At 39.8% G+C, this 21625-nt stretch overlaps 4 protein-coding genes across 4 annotated transcripts; 3 read left to right on the forward strand and 1 right to left on the reverse strand.

The window, feature by feature from the left end:
- The first annotated feature begins 5255 nt into the window (after nucleotides 1–5255).
- Nucleotides 5256–5666, forward strand: LOC149020718 (auxin-responsive protein SAUR50-like). Its single transcript, XM_089146909.1, has one exon. It carries the CDS (start codon nucleotides 5256–5258, stop codon nucleotides 5664–5666), a length of 411 nt encoding a protein of 136 aa, XP_089003035.1.
- A 1004-nt stretch (nucleotides 5667–6670) lies between these two features.
- On the forward strand, nucleotides 6671–8711 carry LOC149020719 (GDSL-like Lipase/Acylhydrolase superfamily protein). The gene is made up of 5 exons (XM_089146981.1): nucleotides 6671–7143; nucleotides 7212–7421; nucleotides 7497–7678; nucleotides 7777–8047; nucleotides 8148–8711. Exons 1-5 carry the CDS (start codon nucleotides 6888–6890, stop codon nucleotides 8405–8407), a joined length of 1179 nt encoding a protein of 392 aa, XP_089003107.1. The 5' UTR covers nucleotides 6671–6887; the 3' UTR covers nucleotides 8408–8711.
- A 1247-nt stretch (nucleotides 8712–9958) lies between these two features.
- Nucleotides 9959–13035, forward strand: LOC149020720 (GDSL esterase/lipase At3g26430-like). The gene is made up of 5 exons (XM_089148930.1): nucleotides 9959–10493; nucleotides 11391–11600; nucleotides 11888–12057; nucleotides 12145–12415; nucleotides 12565–13035. Exons 1-5 carry the CDS (start codon nucleotides 10241–10243, stop codon nucleotides 12828–12830), a joined length of 1170 nt encoding a protein of 389 aa, XP_089005056.1. The 5' UTR covers nucleotides 9959–10240; the 3' UTR covers nucleotides 12831–13035.
- Nucleotides 13036–13376: 341 nt separating this feature from the next.
- LOC149020721 (uncharacterized) lies at nucleotides 13377–21436 on the reverse strand. Its single transcript, XM_089146912.1, has 6 exons — nucleotides 20781–21436; nucleotides 20499–20669; nucleotides 18857–19027; nucleotides 18561–18740; nucleotides 16411–16843; nucleotides 13377–14914 (listed from the first exon to the last, which is right to left on the reverse strand). The coding sequence occupies exons 1-6, from the start codon at nucleotides 21165–21167 to the stop codon at nucleotides 13917–13919; spliced, it is 2340 nt and encodes a 779-aa protein (XP_089003038.1). The 5' UTR covers nucleotides 21168–21436; the 3' UTR covers nucleotides 13377–13916.
- Between the last annotated feature and the right edge of the window lie 189 nt (nucleotides 21437–21625).

Below are 21625 nucleotides of genomic sequence, written 5' to 3' on the forward strand. Positions count from 1 at the left end.
TTCTGGTACTTCAGTGAGCTGTCTGGTATTTCATTCAGTTAATTTGACGAATTGTTTGTCGTATGAGTCCACTCAGGCTGCCCAGATTGGAATAAGCCATTTCACACTCGAGCACTCTTACAACCATGGGAGCTTGAAAGAGCCAGAAAATGGTTCATACAAGTACAAGCAGGGGAAGCATTGGTTGATACCAATAGTCCACCTTGGAAAGTCATCCATGATCATGGATTGTGGGTTTCGTATTTTTGCTGAGTTAAGTTCACCCTGGCCTAGACGATCCAGTCAGTCAGTCACTACCACTCACATCCGGTTATCCCAGCATGGCAACCCCATACGTAGTCTGATGATGAACTTTAGTCCCTGAGATGGCAATGAGCCTTCTGTCACAGGGATCCGACCAAAATAACATGTAACTTGCACCACAAGCCGATTAGGAATTACGCCAAAAGCAGAGAGTGCGGTATGTTCTATTTTAATTGCTTTCTCTTACATCCCCCATCTAATTCAGGGAAGGAATTCTCTCATTTGCTAAATCCACAAAAGCAACGAAGTGCAATGCCATTCTCACCTCTGTGGCCTTAAAAAAGAGTGACACCAATGACCTGAAGAAACCCTGAAGGCTGCAGCACAGAACTGGAAGACCAGCAAGAGCACCCAAATCAAAGAAAAGACCATCAGAAAGGAAACAAACTAAACGGATGAAAAGACCCTATCAAAGAAATAAAGCCTGCGGATCATAATTTAGTAAAGTAAAATAAAACGATATTACTAGAAAAATATACGTGAGATTGCATTAAAAAAATCAACCTAGCTACATAAACATATTAATGCTTACATGTAATTGACTCAAGAATCCAGCAACATGTTTGTAATATGCCAGCTAAAAAACAGAACTTCTAATTAACATATGCAACTCGGAATGAGATGATAAGAGTGAACAGCAGTGTATAGAACAAACAAATTGACTGGTCTGTACTTGTCAGACAGTATATGGTAAGCCATGCATCAAATTGATTCTTATGATAGGGATTAATGTGAATGCTGGCAGGGTCAAACAACTGACTAAAGGAAACAGCAACATATGAGTGGCTCATCAAGACAAGTGAAGTGGCCACAGAATTATATATATATATATATATAAGAGAGCACAACCAGGCGTAAAAAAGGAGCAGCAGGCAAAGCAGACGAGCGCGGCGGCAGCCGCCCTATAGATAGATAGTAGTGACCGAAGACCGAGCCAAGGCAGGGCGGCAGGAACCGACAGACAGCACCCGCGAGCAACAAAGCCATCGGCAGCCAGCACCCTACCGGCTTTCTTAATCCAACCGCGAACTCATTTTCTTTCTCATTTGGTGCTGCCCACCCACCAGCAGCTAGTCCTTCTCAACCGACCTTGGAAGGAGATAGTTGAAGCCGCTGGGAGGAGGAAGTCCTATCGAGTTAGGGTCCTAGCTCACGAAGAAGTGCACTCGGAAAGCGCGGATCTAGTTCGGGGAATGAATAAGTGAAAAAGGGGGCTCTACTGCGGTATATATATATAAAACTATCTATGGCAGTGAAAACCGATTAATCAATCGTTCTTGCTTCTCTAATCCGCCTTGGGACAAAAATTCACTGATGCCCTTTGCTACAGAAACTAAACAGCATAAAAAATGCATTCAAATTGTCAAGAAAGAAAAAGATTATGCAACTGAGAACATAACTTCTGGCCTGCTGCAACAATTTGTTAAAATATTTCTTGTCAGCTCTAAATGGTGCAACGTCGGGAAAATTTGACAAAAACATCTTTAACATATCCAAGCAAAACTTCAAAAGTCACAATGACCGATCACAGAACCACTTATTTATCTGATCCTAAGACCACCAGCTGGTGTACATTAAATTATTATGATGCCAAAGCTTGCTGGTCTTGACAAGAGATGGCTCATGGCTCCCTTTTCTGACAACCTAGGCATGCCACTTGACATGCTCATGGCAACTCTACCATCGGATACACAAGATCACAGTTTGATTAGACCACCTGTCAATTCCAATCCCAATTTCAATCATTTATCCCCCTAAACTGGTTGTACCACTCCAGTCCATTTCAAAGTATACACCCTCTTTGTAATATGGAACTTCCAAAGCCAAAACATGCAGAAACTTGATACAAGGTAAGACATTATGGATCAGCCAGATAGGGCCTCTCTTTTTGGGTGACTGAAAATTTGACAGTATTTGATATTGCAATAAAAGGGTATCAAAGCGTTGAAGAACAACCTTGGGAGGAGGAAGGGTGTGGTAGGTAGAAAATGGAGTCGGTGCAAGTTGAGGGCATGAAGCTGCCAAAACAGAGAAATTCCATTAGCAAAGCTTCAAAAGTTAAATTTTGCCACTTCCAATTCTAACAGAAACTTGACATCTGAGAAAGGAGGCAGATATTATGGATCAGCTAGGCGTCTCTTCATGGGTAAATTGTCAATCTTTTTCCCCATTTACTATATTGAGATACACAGATGCCAAAACGCTGAAGATTATCCAGCTAGGTAGGAAAAGAGGCTGAGACTGAATTCTGTAGGGAGGAGAATGGAGTCGGTGCAAGTGATGGGTCACACTGACAAAGAAAGAGAGGAAGTCCATAAGTTATACTTGAAAACAAAATTTTGGACCATTCAGCTGATATTCGCTTACCTAGTAGAAACGCATTTGGTTAACAATTCCAGTGAAACTCTTATATTACCTACATGGTTTTGGTCAAATTCTTAACTTACTTCTGCTTTGCTCATAAGAGTTTATTCTTTTGTCCCTGGGGTGGATGCGGGAGCAAAATTTCTAGCCTAAATACCAGGTTCAACCCTAGGAGTTATTATGGGCATTCTTGATTCCAATGACCAATAACCAAACCCAAGACTGGTAAACAAGAAAAAAGGCAATTTCTCAATCAAATTTAGTGGTAGGCAGAATATAAGGAAGAGATGGCAAGAACCCAAACAATATTCCTAAGAATGGAAAGAAACTGGTTAATTCCATCAAATATTAAAAAGTTGCAAAAATAATCACCCATCTCTAAAAGGGGTAGGCTACTGCATTCACTTTTCTTCAGTCAAAACTTGCTGATACTGCAAATTGAAAAAAGCAACTAAGAGAAACTTCAAATGAATGCAATGGATGCTCTCATTGGACTCTCCATTGAATTTCGAGGGCCATATTTATTCCATTGAAGGCAACACTCCAAATCCACTGTCCTTAGCACTATAATTACTCCTTGACCAAATTACTGGAAGGGGTTCCTTTGACAATGCTCAAGATAGAAATATGGCAGTGGTAGATGAAATGGCTACCAACAACTTCAAAAGTAAGCCAACATTTAGTTTTTGAAATCCCAATGTATGTCAGTTTGGTTCATTATCTGTCTTCTCTCACTGTATGGAAAGGAAAACCTTTCATCTGAGGTCATCCACCAATTTAGACCTATGGGAAAAAAAAATGAAGGCTCCTAAATTTCCAGTAGAACCCAATATGTTGTACAAAGCCACAGATGGAAGAGTATATAGCCAGCATGCTCTCCACGGTACCTGGAACCTATTAGGCGTCATATTTCACTCTCATCTCTGATTTCCCCCGGGTATGACAGCTATCCTCTCCAGTGAGCCGTCTACCGGCTGGGAAGGTGGCTCAATGGAGAGGGTCCGGATCCCCTGGGTAGTCATTTGGATATTAGGACTACAGAACAATAGGAAACCAATTCCCGTCTTAATGAAAAATGATAACTACGTTATACACGTTAAAACCATCCATTCACACAGATAACATACACTAAACCTGAATATCATTCCCTTGCAATCTATTCAAGCAATGGTGAGGCAGTTCACGATCTGATTTGCCAAATAACTCAGAACAGATCATGTAAAAGAGACTCAGTTGAATCAACTATCCGTCAAGAAATACGAAAAATACCTTAAATACGCGAATTGTCTCCAACTATCTTCTAAGGGAGGACCCAATTAAAACGGCAGCAACAGCTCCACTAAGCATTCCGGCCAAAAAGCTCCACCGAGTATCCACCGGTTCCGGCATCGGCGGTGCGGATGGTACTGTATGAATGAATCCAGATTCCTCGAATGGTAGCGGATCGTTTTGAACAAGAACTCCAGATTCCATCGCTGGCGAATGATCAAGAGCCAAAGGGAGAGAATTACTCTGAACAGGAATTCCTGTGACGCAACCAACGGGTGGAATTGGATAATACCCACCACGGACATTGTCATGACACTCCACCCTGCCCTTTACTCTGAGCAAACCTTGAGCCCTTCCGGAGGGTCTCCATAGCTGCAACGTGAATACCTCCTCTGCGTCAAATGGGATTCGGGAAAGAGAAATTGTGGTAGAGCCGATGAGCTTCTCATTGCGGATCGGAGACGAAGGTGAGAGGATTTGGATGGTAATGCGAGAATCGGGGTCTTGTAGTGTTCGATGAGACAAGGAGAAGGAAAGCTGTTGGTTCCAAGTAGGGTTTGGATCGAAGCAATTGAGGGTTTTGGTACATGTTTTGAATCGAGGATCAACCCAAGCAACCGCGAAGCACTTCATTCTTCCTAGAATCCTCACATCTTTTACACCTTCAGCGCATAATACTGTAAATTTCAACGTGGCTTCGCGTCGCTCCTGCTGCTGCTCCTCCTCACTCAGCTCCTCCGCCATTTTCATGAATTTCGACCTACCACTCCACACTGTCTTTACAGCTTTACTCTCCAGTCGCGAAACGTAACCGTCGTAGAATGGAGTCTTGGACGACTCTTTGGGAGGATTGCCGCCGAAAGTTTTCTTGGAAAAGAGTGGACCCACATATCCGACGTCCAACGGAAAGTTTTTTTTTTTTTTAGCAAATTGTACTGACACCCAAAATAAAAGTTTTAAAACACTCACACCCAACTTTATGTTTTAAAAAGACAGACATCCCATTCATTAAACACACTAGTCCATTCTGTTACTAAAACCATTAACTCAATGTTAAGTTTTCCTTAATTCCAAAAATGCCCTTACCCTATCTATTCTCTCTACTCACTCGGATCTCCTCTGCTTCACCCTGTCCACCTTCACCTTCGGTAGCACCAGCAACACTGTCGCGACCAAGTCTACTAACGCCTCCTTCGTCCTCTTCGCAAAAGAAACTTATCACAGCAGGTGACAAGACAGAGCATAGGTAGTTTAGCCGCCGAAGAGGAAGCAGTGGCAAAGTGGAGAATCGATGTTAGGTCACGGCAGATGCTACAGCAATGGCCACAAAAAGCGGCATTGGCTGTGATGAGATTGGGTGGCCGGAATATCCCCTCCGACGTCGGCGGACACTTGCGGGGCGTGGTTCGAGTTGTAGAAGGTTCGTGGTGAGAACAACCTACCTGAACCATCCGGTGTTTAGGAAACTTCTGGTGCAGGTGGAAGAAGAGTATGGCTTCAACAACCAAGGACCTCTCGCCATTCCATGTGACGAGAAGCTCTTTGAAGAAATCCTTCGATTTCTCTCACATTCAGATTGCTCTGGTAACTCTGCTCGTTTTGTGAATCTTGAAGATTTTCAGAAGTCTTGTCCCTTAGGTATTAATCTCGATTTCTGGCCGGAATCTCAGCCGCTCCTTTACGGATTTTCGGATAAACCGATAGGCTATGGAAGGGGATTCAGGGATTGACTGATGTAATTGTATAAACTTTCCATCCATTTCCTTCCATTTCTTGTTAGAAAGGGAAGAAAAAAGAGTGAAAAGAAAGTCTACCAAAGGTGAAGGTGGACAGGGTGAAGCAGAGGAGATCCGAGTGAGGAGAGAGAATAGATAGGGTAAGGGTATTTTTGGAATTAAGAAAAAATGAACAGTGAGTTAATGGTTTGACTAACAGAATGGACTAGTGTGTTTAATGAATGTGGTGTCTGTGTTTTTTAAACATAAAGTGGGGTGTCAGTGTTTTAAAGTCTCCATTTTGGGGTGCTAGTGCAATTTGCTATTTTTTTTAATGACTATTTGGTCAATAAACATAAATTCATGTATTTCAATATTTGGTGTGATTAATAACTCTATTTCTCATTAAAATAAATTAATTTAAACATTATGTTATATATAAGTCAATAGCTGTTTATGATTTATCACCCTAAACCGTTAATTATTATTAATGTAGACACCATTAACGGATATACATAGAATTATTACTTAAATGGAATGATAAAATAATCCAAAATTAGAACAAAACCTTGTTATAATAAAATATGTCTAAGTAGTAACCATCAACAAAAATGAACCAAAATTAGACTACAAATTATAGTAGAGTGGTAGAGATCCATACTTTTTAATGTAGAGGTTATGGGTTCGATTGTTGCAGACAACGTCTTCCCGAAGATGTAATCAAGGTGCCCGCAAGCTGGAACAAAAAAAAAAATTATAGATATAAAACTTGTACAACATGATGGGTAATGAAGAGTTTTTCTTGAAATATAACATAATGGGTTATTGGGTTATTTTATAATAACCACGAATCTCTTGCCGCTGACGGGGCCAGTGCTTGTGTTGGTAGTCCAGGGCATGAATGCTAATAAGCATATAGTCGCATTTTTCGCTAAAAAGTTTGAACATTGCGTAGCAGGGGATGCTAAGTGGCCGCTACAGCACGTCTTTTATTTACCAAAAGAAAACTAGGTTTGTCTTGCTTCTGACTTCTGATGGAGGTCACTCTCCATGTGGGCACTGGCCTGCCGTCCAAAGCACATCCAACGGCAAACGTTACCTTGAAATGCGTGTCCGAAATAGTATATCTGATGAACACTTTACCTATCCACTGCGAGTAGCTGAGAACAACTGATTCAAAGAAGTGTAACAGAGAAAGAGAGAGTATTTAAGCGTTGAAGTGCGCATTGAATAGGAATGGAGCTTGGAAGAAGAGTAATGGTGTGGAGGTTGCTGCTGTCGTGGGTGATTTTAACCATAGCAGTGCAGGTGGTGACGAGTAAAGTGTTACCAACATGTGATTTCCCAGCGATTTACAACTTTGGTGACTCCAATTCTGACACAGGAGGGATATCAGCTGCATTTCTCCCAATTACTTTACCATATGGAGAGACCTTCTTTCGCAAAGCTGCCGGAAGAAGCTGCGATGGGCGTCTCGTTATAGACTTCATTGGTAAGAATCTAAAACTCACCATAGAAAAAAAAAAATTCCCTAGTTAACTGGTGGGTTTGTATCTGTAGCTGAGCATTTGGGTTTACCACACTTGAGCGCGTATCTGGATTCGGTGGGAAGCAACTACAGGCATGGAGCGAATTTTGCAACGGGTGGATCGACCATTCGGCAGCAGAATGAGAGCATTTTCGTGGCAGGGATAAGCCCTTTTTCTCTTGATTTCCAGGTCGCCCAGTTCACCCAGTTTAAAGCACGTATATTAGACATATTCAGTAAAGGTAAGATAACATGACCAGTTTCTTTCAGTTAAAAGTTCAAACATTTACAAGGCATGTTGCTTAACTTGCTTTCAGCGAGGAACAAATCTGGCACAGTCGATCTGGAGAGACTTCCGAGACTCACAGACTTTCCCAAGGCTCTGTACACGCTAGACATAGGGCAGAATGATCTTTCAGTCGGGTTCAGGACGATGAGCGACGCCCAGCTTCGAGCCACCATTCCGGACATTCTTGACAAGTTTTCCACAGCAGTCCAGGTAATAATAACTGACTTGAGACCAGCTTGTTTTTTGAGTATTTCGGAAAATCTGAATTTAATTCAAGGTAAGATTGATTATAACTCTACTGGTTACAGCAACTGTACAACCAAGGGGCGAGAACGTTCTGGATACATAACACAGGACCCATCGGTTGCTTGCCCACGTCTGTGATGTACCTTGGTCCAACAAAGCCTGGAGTGGACGAGCATGGATGTCTGAAATCTCACAATGACATGGCTGAGGAGTTCAACCGGCAATTCAAGGAGAGAGTGATGAAACTTAGGACACAGCTCCCTCGAGCTGCCTTGACCTATGTCGATGTTTATGCCGTCAAATGGGCACTTATCTCCAATGCCACGAAAAAAGGTTTGTACTAGTTGAGCGGTATTGAATTAAATCAAAAATTTTTTTTTCTGGGATTTGAAAATTGTACTGAAAGCGATGAAACCCATTTCTGGGCTTGCAGGGTTTGTTGAACCTCTGAAGATATGTTGTGGGTACCATGAGGGCTGGGACAATGTGTGGTGTGGGACGAAGGGGAAAATTAATAATGGTAGCGAGGTGTATGGTGCTTCTTGTCAAAAACCTTCAAGCTACATTAGCTGGGACGGCGTTCATTACACTGAAGCAGCAAACCATTGGATTGCACAGAAGACCCTCTTTGGTGGAGTCAGCGACCCATCAGTTCCCATGATTCGAGCATGTTATAAGGATTCCAGAATATGATTATCCCTCCCCCTCCCCCTCCCCATAGCCATAGATGGCCCCAAAACGTATCAATTCCAGCAAACTAGCTAGCTGATGATATTTTTAGCTCAATAACTTGTAATTGAACTGAACTGGTAGCTCAACATATATTCTAGCTAGTTTATCTGCCATCAGCTTTTTTTGGTTCTCTTCTTCCTTGAGTAGATTCCATTGGTGAGTATTAGGTAATTGTTGTGAAAAATATGTTGTTCTTAGCTCCTTGGTTCGCTCTTGATTCGTGTATGGTTCATAAGACCAAAACAATGATAAGAATGGGCTGCTTTTGAGGACGAGAAACCACCTCCAATGATTAAGTAAGTTCAGGTAAGAAAACTAGAGATTTCTCTTGAAGAATAAATGTTCAAGGGAATGAAGAAGATAATGTTCTTCAAGAGTTTATGCAGGAGAGTAATGGTTGGAGTATTCAAGTCTGCTTGGCTTACGGATACTTGAGTGTAATGCAGTTATATATGTAGTTGGTTCATACCTAAACTAGGGACAGATTCATCATAGCCCTTTGATGAGAATGATTTGGATGAATGGTGGAGATGGTTCTTAACAAAGCTTGCACAACAAGCTGATACGCATGGTTTCCAAGACAGCTGGTGATCCCGCAGGCAAATCAAAAGATCAGTGTTAGGTTGATCTTGATGTGACACCATTCCTCAGTTGGGGGGGACAAAACATTAGTATGTAGTACTAGAGGTAGATTTTGGGCGAATGAGAAGTTTCTAGGCTATCCATGCTCATTTAATAAGATTTAGTGCATTCAATGCTAAATTAAATGCTGAGGTTCAGCATCTAGGCGAGGATGTACCAAATCTTCTGCCAGCACTGTTTTTGTCGAAAAATCATACATTGACAACTGTGTGCTATTATGATGTGTGATTCTTAACTTCTCGGCTGACATCTCCTTCGAGAAGTGCCATGATCAAGATTCGTTAGTTGAATTATCTTAGACCAAGCTTGAGTCCTTGGTTTGGTTCAAGTGGTCTGATCGGCCAAAGGTTTGGACCATAATGACCAAAACAATTACAAAAAATGGAATGCGATTCCTTGATCTCTGCAATATGTCCTCTCAACCATCCATCTCTGTGGGCTCATCCACTACACAAAAACAGATCCTTTATTCCCATTTTCTCATTCCTCACAACGTATTTTCACAATCCCAATTCTCCTCGTACAAGAGGGACCCACTTTAGTGCTCAATTCTATTCTATTCGTATTTGTGAGGGGAGGGTTTGTCTCTGCATTTTTTATGGTGTCTCACTCTGCACTTTTTACTGGAAAATCATGCCGAACCGACACATGTGTTCAAAATATGGTGGAGTCAAATCGGGTAAGATGCTTCTTATTTTTAAACCTGAAAAGGGTGGCGCTTTCGGGTCAGAGTACAGCCAAAACCATACTTAATTTTTCAACTTGAATTGTTAATAGATATACGAGACACCCAAAAGGCCAAAACAGCTCTAAGCCCTTGTATAAAAGTAGAACCACAAGACAAAAGTAGGAACGTGAGGTTTTCTCATTTCTGGGCAAGAAGCGTTAGAAGCACAAGCCAAGCAACGCAAGCACGTGATTTACTGCGATATCCTCCATGAGTTCAAAATCCAACACACTTGGTTGCCTTTATTACATCCCATCTCCATTTTCAACTCTCATTTCCTTTATAATAATTGCAGTCTGTTGCCTTTAGTTACCACCACCACTTCTACTGAAACCTTCTTTCTGGAGTGAGAGAAGCAACATCATTGATCAGTCTTTGCTTTGTCTGGTGTGTCTCTGCTCCACACTGGTTCCATTGTTTTCGCGATGGGGTGTGAATTCTTCAGACTTGTTCTTCTAAGTGTTTTATCCTCGATAATCATATCCTTCCCAGGTTTGCTTTTGGCTTCAGCTCCATCTTCTTGCGAGTTTCCGGCAATTTTCAACTTTGGTGACTCTAATTCCGACACCGGTGGCCTTTCTGCTGCATTTGGACAAGCTCCTCCACCAAATGGAGAGACCTATTTCCATGCTCCTGCCGGAAGATACTCTGATGGCCGTCTTATAATCGATTTTATAGGTACGTACCATGACTGCTCTCTCTCTCTCTCTCTCTCTCTCTCTCTCTCTCTCTCTCTCTCTCTCTCTCTCTCTGTGTGTGTAAGGACTTGAAGAGCACTGCATTACTGTAGCTAGCTGTATAAGCATGGAAATTAGTCCATCAACCTTCAATTATCTGGCAGATAGTGATAGCCCAAGAAATTAATGGAATACTTTTGTTGTGTGGATCTCAGGCACCATGACTGAGTTTCTGAGTAGGGGATGGAAGGGGAAAAAAGAACAGTAAATGGGGCTAATTTAGTTCTAGTTTCTGTCAAACTCTGCATTCACATATATCCATTCTGAGCATTTCATTCCAGTTGACATTCAAGGAAATCTTTCTAGCTTTATTCTGACGAACAGATATAAACCCTTTGAAGAACAAGTTGCCGTTTTTGTTTTTTTAAATCCATTTTCTTTCCCAACTTAAAAAGGGAACGACTAGAAATTTGATTGGAATTTATAAAAAGACACATCTTTTGAAGATCAGAGCTTTTTGTCTCGGTAGCTTAGTGTCAGTCAAGTCATGTGGGGGCAGCATGATAGAATGCCTTTGCCCCTTTTTTGTTGTTTTATACATTTCCACCGAATCTCTCTTTGGCCAAACATCAACATGCTTGCTTTTTTATTATATATTTTACGTTATCTTTTTTAATGAATAACGTACAAGCCACTTCACAAGGCATTCTTACCTATACCCTATTACTCTAAGAGCACACTGAAGGAGAAAAAGGAATTTTACCTAAAAAGAGGAGGATGACAAGAATCTTATCTGAAAATTCAAAGTATTATTATACTAAATGCAAATATGAAACCCTAATGTTTATGGGATCATCAAATTAAGAATGCAAATTTATGGAGATGTTAATTTTGGCAGCTAAGAGCTTTGGACTTCCTTATCTCAGTGCCTACCTGGATTCTGTTGGCTCCAACTTCACTCATGGAGCCAATTTTGCTACTGCTGGATCAACTATCAGGCCACAAAATACAACTCTCTCACAAAGTGGATTTAGTCCTATCTCCTTAAACGTCCAGTTCTATCAGTTCAATGATTTTCATCAAAGATCTCAACAGGCTCGCACAAAAGGTAACTTCTATTACTTCCATATCCACTTCCACTAATGACATTACTTCACCCTATTATTTTAATATGAATTTCTTGGACATGTACTTTCTTGTAAGCTTAATTAATCGTTTAGATAAAACCCATATAGTTCATCACAAGATATGACCTAACACAACAGTCTTAAATTCAATAATGTAACATAATAAAGAAGACATTTCTGAAATAGACTAAATTGATGTTGTATGTTTTGGGGAAAAAAAAAAAAGGTTGATGTTGTAGGTTGAGCCGTTTGGGTATTTTTTGAGCAGGTGTTATTTGGCAGGAATTGATGCCCAAGGAAGAGGATTTTTCTCGTGCCTTGTACACATTTGATATTGGTCAAAACGATCTAACAGCCGGTTACTTCCTTAACATGTCGACCGACCAAGTCAGGGCATATGTCCCTGATTTACTGAATCAGTTCACTACTATCATTAAGGTAATGGAATCACTATTGATAGCTTATATATGCCTGCAGGAGTGCTTGGTGGTGATCAAGTTTAATTCTGTGTGTGTGTTTGTGTAGTATATATATGGGCAAGGAGGAAGATCCTTCTGGGTACACAACACAGGTCCTGTGGGTTGCCTTCCCTACATACTGGATCAGCTTTCTGTCACTGCAGCACAAGTTGACAAAGCTGGGTGTGCCAATCCCTTCAACGAGGTGGCTCAGTTCTTCAACCAAAGACTAAAAGAGGCCATGGCTCAGCTCAGGAAAGATCTTCCACTGGCTGCCATCACCTATGTTGATATTTATTCTCTCAAGTACTCCCTCTTCAGCCAGGCCTCCAAGCATGGTAAGGGTAACAATGTTAAATCTTTTGCTTGCTACAATTACAGTCATGATTAGTATATACTAAGCGCTCTTATAATCAATATCTCTCAAATGGGTTTCCACTGTGCTTTGCTCTGGCAAGATTTCTCAAAGACTAAAAAACAATTGCAGGATTTGAACAGCCACTTGTAGCTTGCTGTGGGCATGGAGGGAAGTACAACTACAATAGGCACAGAGGATGTGGATCAAAGATCACTGTGAATGGGAAACAAGTTCTACTGGGGAAATCCTGCAAAAATCCGTCTGTTCGGATTGTCTGGGATGGAGTGCACTTCACAGAGGCTGCTAACAACTGGATCTTCGACCGAATTGTTGATGGATCATATTCTGATCCACCCATCCCCTTGAGAATGGCTTGTCACCGTCCTACCAATTAACCTACTTACCTAAATAAAACTTCTGGAAAGTTAAATCCAAGGGATCAGAATGTTGCTTGATAAAATTGCATTTTGGTCAAACGACAGCTGCAATGTCCCCACCCCCCAGAAAATGCATTATAAACGCTTCCTTTAGCCAAATTTGAAGCCGTGTTCAATGGATAACACCATTGGCAGATCTATTAATAAATTGGTTGTCTCTAAATCCACATATGATATTTTATGGGTGAAGACCACATTTATTTTATTTGCATGTCAAATTTTAATCTAATAAGTTGATTAATTGATAGAACAGTACAGACCATAGCAATATGCACTTTGACTGTATCTTCAGAAAATAGCTATCATATATGTTATTTTAATATAAGCCCAGATTTCACTCTTGACCAGTGACCGAGAAGATTAAGATTTCACTCTTGACCCGAGAAGATTTGAACGCTAACTGTTGGCTGGGGGCATTAGTCTTTGACATTATAGGAAGAATTTACCCAAAAGAAATACTCTGATGCAGCGGATTCAAAGATTCAATCATATTTACGTCATGTTTACCAAAAAAAAAAAATCATATTTATGTCATATTATATTCATATTCTTTTTCTCATTTAAAAATGAAATGCAAATAAATAAATACATATACAGATAGACCTTTCAGGCTTCACGAGAAAGGTTGTGGAACTGTATAAGTGAGTGAGTGAGAGAGAGAGAGAAACGCCTAGATTGGGAATAATTGGCATTGATGTAATCCAATCTGATCTGGATACCCATCACCATCTAATCACAACCAGCTGTAAGTCTGTAACCAACTTCTAACCCCTCCACCGTTGGGCCACCACCCCCATGTGATCGCCACCTTCTCTCTCTCTCTCTCTCTCTCTCTCTCTCTCTCTCTCTCTCTCACCACACACAGCTCCATGGTTGAAACAGAATCCGAGAGAAAAATCTCCACATGAGTCCAGATCAAACATCCACCAGGCCAGGCCACTTGCCTGTTCAACTCTGTTTTCTTCTCTGGAGCAGGTGGTGTTCAAGAAGATATGATGATGATGGTAGGGGAAAATCATCTCATCTGGGTTTTGGCAAATTCACTCATTCCACCTTCCAAGCATAGAGAAATAAACAGAACCCAAATGACCCACTTGGATTTTCTCCCTCTAATGAACTTGAACTCGCCGTGTGGGATGAGGACAACGTCGTCGCCGGCGACCATGATATCGATGATGACGATGGGGATTTGGTTAACGATACAGGCTTGAATATAATCAGAGCATGGCGTAGACCAGGACTAAATAGCCAGTCATGAACATCCCAATAAACTTCCACTCTAAATTTACTCATGGAAATAGATGCGTTACCTCTGAATTTCCATTGGAGATGCTTAACATGAATGGCCGATTGCCCATCTATCTTTATCTCCATTTCTGGATCAAACCCACCATTAGGATTTGAAGACTGATCATTGTCTCTGTCATTTAGGTGATGGTGGCGATGGTTCAGGTTGTTGCAGTCTATGGTAATCTCATGAAAGCTACCCTTCTCATGAAACTTGACCCTTGTAGAGAATTTCTTCTTGGCAAATAAATGCTCTTTCCTTGAAACCAGAATGGGCTCAATCAGTGCTGGCCTGAATTTTGTCTTTCTGTAAGCATCCTTCTTCCGGTCACCGACCAACAACACAACTTCTTCTTCACAGACAACAGCAACATAGTAATCCGATTGTGGCTCTGTCTTTCCATCGAACTTGGCCGTTCTCAGATCCCAGAAGACATAGACAGGCTTGCCTTCCACCATGAAGCTCTTGGTACCTTGTTTTTTCCAGAAACACCATGGCTTCATCTCGATCTTGCAGCTGTAGTGACTCTCACCATTTGGCCCTTCTACTGCGACCGAAAGGCCATGGAGAAGTATGTTCTTGCACCATGTAAGAGAGATTAGACGGCACTGACCTGCAATCTTTGTTCTGTAAACCGATATGAAGACACTCTGGCCTGACCTAGCCATAGCAGTCGGATCATCAATTGGCTTCTCTCCAGATGAAAAGCAAGCATGAATCCCAATTGGGTCTTGCATTTCACAGGTAGTTGAAAAAATCAATCAGATTAATCAACGATGGGGTCTGAAACAGCAGAGGAAAAGGGGTTGCTGCTCCAAATGAATTAGAAAACACAAATTTAAGCAAGAACCCACCAGGGGAAGGCGAGAATTAATAGCTTTGATTATCTTCCGTCCAGAAACTGAAGAGTCTGTGTGTCAACACCCAAGATCTACTCCTGGATCCTGCCAGAGGTGCTCTTGACAGAGCATTTATCATATCCTAAAACAAAGAAAAGAATAACGATCTGTATCCAATTTCCGAACTGGCAATTACAAGGCATTGGCTGGAGTGTAAGTGTGGAAAGAACACACTTTTTTTAAATATTTATATATAATCAATCATCAGAAAAAGTCTCATAGGTTTCTTTCCCCTCTCTTTTTTTATTTTTTTTCTTTATTAAAATAGAAACCTCTTTTCGGATCCGAGGTGGTTTCGCATCTGTTACTTTCTCATCTCCATTAAAATACATCTGTTTTTCTTTCCCTCACTACAAAGGTTAAAAATACAGTCCTTTTCACCGTATAAAACCACAAGGGGGAAATAAAGCTCGGCTTTTCCCATGTTGGGTTTTTTCCTTTCTCTTTAAACTTCGAATTTTCGACCTTTTTAACTGCCTAGAAATGTTACCTGGAAGGTACTGTTGAGGGAGGAATCTAAGTGGCAGTTGCAAAAAGGTCTGCGAAATCTGCGGTGGCAGTTGCAGATCTGGTCGAACTTCACTGCCTTATTCTTTCTTCTGCTTTTGGCAAGTGCAGCACTGGGTTGTGAATGCCGAGATCCAAAGTTGTCTATTTTTTTTTTTTATAACATACTTTTGAACTACAATGTAAATCTGTAATTAGAAAAATAAAAAAATAAAAACAAAACAGGTGGTCGAATCTCGACAGTCACTTTGAATTCCGCTCAGGGTTGCTCAATTATTAGCCAACATTGAAGCACGACCCTATTCTTCTCTGTTATTGAATCTGAGAAGAGTTCTTTTACTCAAAAAAAAAAAAAAAAACCCAATTTGAAAAACAAAAAGAAAAAAAGTCACTAGTTAGAAAAATATTCAATCAAAGTCTTTTGTTTTTTTTTTTTTTAGAAAAGAGGTACTAACTTCATAGAACACAAAAAAAGAAACAAATAAACTATTCAATTCAGAGTCTCTTAATTGTATATATAAAAAAAATAAAAAAATTATCAACAAAAAAAAAAAGAAACAACCAAGGTCCAACGGGACACAGCAAGTAGGATGTGAGAATAGGAATCCTTTCCCCTAAATTAGGATGTTTGAACTAAAATGAAAATCATACTAGAAACAGTTTGACTGACAAAAAAACAATAGATTGGGAGGAAAGTGGAGAGAATCTGGTATTCTAGTATCCAATAATGACCGACGATAACAGGAAACGATGCACAGTCAAAAAATAGAGCATTGCTTCCTAGCCCAGCTGTATTTTCGAATAGTCAAAAAATAACTGAATTATATAAATGATGCTTGTCAGCTCTTACATTGGAATTTCTTTAGATTCATGATCATTACAGTGATATCATCCTGACTTCCTCTGCTAACAGCAAGGTTCACTAGCTCCTTACAAGCTGCCATGAGCCCGCTGGAATTTTTCTGCTGACAGTAATTGTTCTCTTGATTTTGTACATGAATCTTCACTTTATCTCGCTTGATTAAAGAGATCCCTTGTAATTCTGAACATGGACTGTGGTTCTCACCACTAGACTCATTTTCATCTTTCTGAAGACTATTTTTCTTATACCTACTTAGAGACTGCAACTTCAGATTCTTTTCACTGACCAGTGAGATCCTACGTGCTTTCGATGGAGGACTTAGATTCTCACAGCCAAACTCATCATCACCTGATTTCTGCATGTTTGCGCCCAAACAATTTCGTGTTGCAGTATCATAAGCTTCCTGACCACTTACCTAGGGGAAGAAAAAGCAAACAGCCTACTTAAAATTCCCAGTCAAATAGAAAGTAATCTTCAATCAATCACCAACAAAATGCCTCCTCAACCACAGGTTTGGATATTGCAATTCAAACTATAACCAATTTGCAGCCAGAAGTTTGTTTTTTCTATTTTTAATTGATCAAAAATTTTTTTTCATTTTTCTAGTTTTAGTTAAAGTTAGCAGGTTTACCTCCCCCCCCCCCCTCCTCAAAAATACAAACACAAGTAGGCATTGCAAAGGGAAAAGAGATTCTCAGTAGAAAGTAGAAACACAAGTAAATTCAAATAACCCAGCCAGATTCCAACTGCTTAGCATCACCAACATTTGTTGCTATACTAGTATGAAAAATAAAAGAAACAATAATAAAATAGAGGGTTGGAAAACATTATACCAGGTCTTCTGGTTTTGAAGAGGGTCTTGGGGGGTCAAGTTTACTCTTCAATTTGTATAAACAAATCCCCATTGAAATAAAAGGAAGTAAAAAATGCTACAACAAATGCAAAAGAAAATACCAAAAGAAACAAAAACAGAGCAAAACGACACAATATTTAACATGGCTCACAACAAAGAGACGTGCTATGTCATGGGTGAAGCTAAAGATGTTTCAATATAATGGAAGAAAGTTAATATGATGATCACTTTAAATACATTCAGAACAGAGCTTCAATAAAACCCTAAGAGGGGAAAGAAACGCAAATCTCATTCTTACCTTACAAGAAAACAGTAAGGATATAAATACTCCTCCATCAGGTCCTGTGTAGGCCCAAGTCTTACTACCATTATGGATATCAAAAAAAGTCTCATTCTATTCACCACTATTGTATGTTGGAGGACAATCTTTGAAACCATACAAGAATTCAAGATACACAACATATAATCTGCTGCATCATAACTCATGCAATATGGTCACTAAAAGGAAACATCAGGAATACATTGATTTGGGATCAGGAAAAGACACAATATACCCACTTTAAGCCCCACCACTCCCACACTAAATTCCAGCTGATCAGGCCGCTACATCTGTGATGTTCACCAAGCTACTTTTCTGGAATTTTTAGTAGATTCATTGAGCATCAAACAAGTGATGTTTTACAGGGTCAGATTAATCTAAGGAGATTTTTTCTTTTAGCTGGGAGAATTAAATGTTTGGTCCCCACTATGTGCACCTTGTGACCTGAGTTTTGCACTGTACTGAAAATACAGCATCAACAAAAATTTAGCTAAACTTGTCGAGAAGAGATAGTCCTGCAAGAGTGAGGTGTCACAGATTGCACCACACAAGTGGTGCAATTTTGACATGATCCTACACAATCAATGTTAAGCCTTACTTAGAACCAAGATACAGAAAACACATAAAATCTAATAGTGCTGCAAGTTGGGGTAATTTGTCAGATGCCACAATCCTACATGAACAACATTGACCCTTTACTTGGAACGGAGATATAAAAAATAAAAAAAACAGAATCTAATCTAGCGACAAGCATTGGGCCAGTAACTAACAAAGGATGCAATCAAAAGAGAATCAAGATAGCTATTTGTAAGAGTATAGACTGAAATTTACCAATGAAATAAAACAAGCAACATGAAAAGCATATGATAAAACAATTGAAAAAGATACACAAGCAAATAGCTCGAGGTATTAACGTATCAAGAATGCTCCACAATAAGAGTATGTTTGCTTCCTACTAACCTTTTCCCACAGTCCATCTGTGGCCAGAACAAGAAACTCCATGTTAGGAGTCAAATGCAAGGTCTTTGTGTCAGGCTCGGCTATTACCCAGTCCTTCAAATGAGTATCTCCAATGCTTCTAGACACAGCAAGTATCCCATGAACTCTCCAAGCACCTTTGTGAAACTCTACATATCCTCCCTATATTACAATATGAAAAGAAGAAACATTGCCCAACAAGTCATGGGCAAGTATTTCGTAATTAAGCATAGTATTGCTGAGTTTCACTACATAACAACAAAAGTAGCAGGAGATACCCTGTCTTCAATTCTGTTCCTTTCATCCTCCTGTCCAGCTCTGTGATCTTGAGTGAGGACTTCAGCCAAGCCATCTCTACAGAGCACAGCCCTGCAATCTCCCAGGTTTGAAATAAAAACATCTCCACCTTCAATCAGTGCAGTCACACAGCAGGTGCCGCTGCCTAAACCCTGTGGTTATTCCATGATTATAATTTAACATTGCACAGAATAAAACCAAGCTTGAAAAATGAAGATGCAAAAATGGAAATATCAGAAGGAAAAAATCGTATTTAAGTTCTCATTGCACCTTTCAATTCCCTTTTCTTTTTGTTTGAACAATAAATGCAACTGGTACAGCTTCTTCATACAAAATAGTTACTAGAATGAATAAAAATGATACAATTTAAAGCTCTATATCTTTGTATTTACATTGTATAATATTTACTTAAATGAATCTAAAAGAATTTCAAATTTAAGGTCTATAAATTTGAACAAAGCAGTAATCACATGATAAAATAATGCATCAACTTGGGTAGCTTTTTCAACTTGGCCATCTTTGTATAGACTAATGACCGTTCTAATAACCAAATATATGCAACATGTTCCAGATCATTGCAAATCACAATTTAGAGTCAACTGAAAAAGGTAGTATGCTTCCATGTTAAAAGAATTTACTGGGATGTTCTAACAATGTATGCTGTTTTCATAGTGTGCTCATAAATGCCTTTTTGACCTAATCATTTGAAATATTGGTTTACCATATTCATATACAAATCTCACATTCTAAAGAAAAAATACAGAAACATAAATCAAAGTGCACTTCAATAATGCCTCAAAAGAATTTCATCCCCAGCAAGAAAACCAAATTACGTCTCAAGCCTTAATAAATTAAAATTCAAATGATAATGGCATTTGTAAGAAAAATGATTTCATGCCACAACCATATTCATATTCAGTATTTTGTGGGATATAATCAGTTCTCTGAGCTAATAACCAGCACAGATGGTATTCACCAACAATACTGGAACAGTTACACTAATACAGGATAAAGTTCCTTCCTGTCAGAAACTGCTTCATGGCCTGAGGGCCAAAGCCTTTAGTCTCTATGGTTTAATAAATTGTGTATAATGAATATCCAACAAATTTCTGCTAACTACACCTAGCAGCAGATGAACGCTTTTCTTGAATAGCAATCCTTAGTAAGTTCTATGTGTCAAGGATATAAGGGTGCCACCACACTGGCGATGACTTTATTGTGGAATTCAAATCCCATAGCAAGAAGAAGAAGAAGCACAGAGGCAAATAAAAATTTAGGTTCAATTGTGTTTTGTCATCAAGTCCGGCCTTTTGTGCCTTTCCCTTTGTTTGCTTTTTCCTTAGAGCCTTGTTGGCTTTGGTTGGCCAGTGGCCTTGTTGCTCCATTGTGTTCTCTCCCCTCCTTTCTTTCTTCTGGTTAATGAATTCTTTATTCATCCAAAAATAATAAAAAAGAAGAACATAAGGGAAACATAATTATTTAAAAATAAAATTTTGAAGTGCACAGAGAAGGAGAACATTAAAGCTAGCCATCACAGGAGAGTTCTTAGTTCCACACAGTTATGCTTTGAACACTTGCAGAGAACCTATCGGGGAAAAAAAAATAAACAATGGCATAAATTACCTGTTTCAAAAAGTCTTGGTCCGTCTTGAGATATGCAGCTCTGATTGCAACTTCGTGTTGCATATGCCCTCTACCCTTATCCAGCATTTCGAGTGTATTTGTGTGTAAATTCTCTGCAACAAATTCCGCTGCCTTAGTACCTCCATGTCCATCATAAACCCCGAAAAAACCCTGCATTCCACGATCAACATCTTTATCTTTTTAATTTGCAAAATTCTTTTCCAACCCCCACCCCCTCATAAAAAAAAAAATAAATAAATAAATAAAGAGAGAAAGGTTCACCTTCATAGAATCTCCATGTAAGGCAGAAACAATCTTATAGCGATCTTCCATCACCTTTTTCATCCCTTTCCTGGAGGAAACCCCAACTTCGACCCCATCGAATTCCAGAACTTGGTCTCCAACTGTCTTGTCCTTCCGAAGGAGCTTATCTGCTTGTATTTCTCGCAAGACCTGAGGAATCTCAATTTTGGTTGGTCGTTTTCTCTTCAAAGATAGAGTCGAAGATTTAGTTGATGATGTAACAGTGGGAGCCAAAGAAAGAGGCTGGACGTCGCTGTTCTTGACATCTGTTAATAGCGACGAATTCATTTCTTTCGAATGAGCAGCAATTGCATTGCCTAACAGGTTCTTCTTGGAATCTTGGGTAATCACTGAAATGCTAGGCATTCTGCTATAAATTTCGGAGAACTAGCAACTAGAGACAAAAGAAAGCGAGTCTCAAACAGTTAGAAGTCAAGATGGGAATGAAGTGACAACCAGAGCTTAAAAAGGAGAAACGAAGAGTGATGCGCACTCTTCAGAGTGGAGCGTCCAAGAGAATCATGGATAGAAAAGATTCAACAGAAAATTTTCACACAGGGAGCCGTTAGGGTTTCTCAATCAAATATTTGAAGGCACTGTGAAGAGGGGGAAAAACCCAACAAAAGGGAAAGGAAAAAGACAACGGTAGAGAGTAGAGACCGTTGTAACAATGACAGCCGTTGTTATATTATTTAGAACATTTTTATTTGTTTGGGAATGAATTCCTACAATGGCAGTGGGTGCAAGCAGATTTGGTCCAACCAATTCGAACTGGTTAGACGAGATTAAGGTTTAACAGCATTTTGATTTTATTTTGGTCGGAC

This window comes from Hakea prostrata, chromosome 3 (assembly GCF_041222555.1).
Source record: "Hakea prostrata isolate BN-2017 chromosome 3, UWA_Hpros_2, whole genome shotgun sequence".
In the NCBI taxonomy this organism is placed as follows: Eukaryota; Viridiplantae; Streptophyta; class Magnoliopsida; order Proteales; family Proteaceae; genus Hakea; species Hakea prostrata.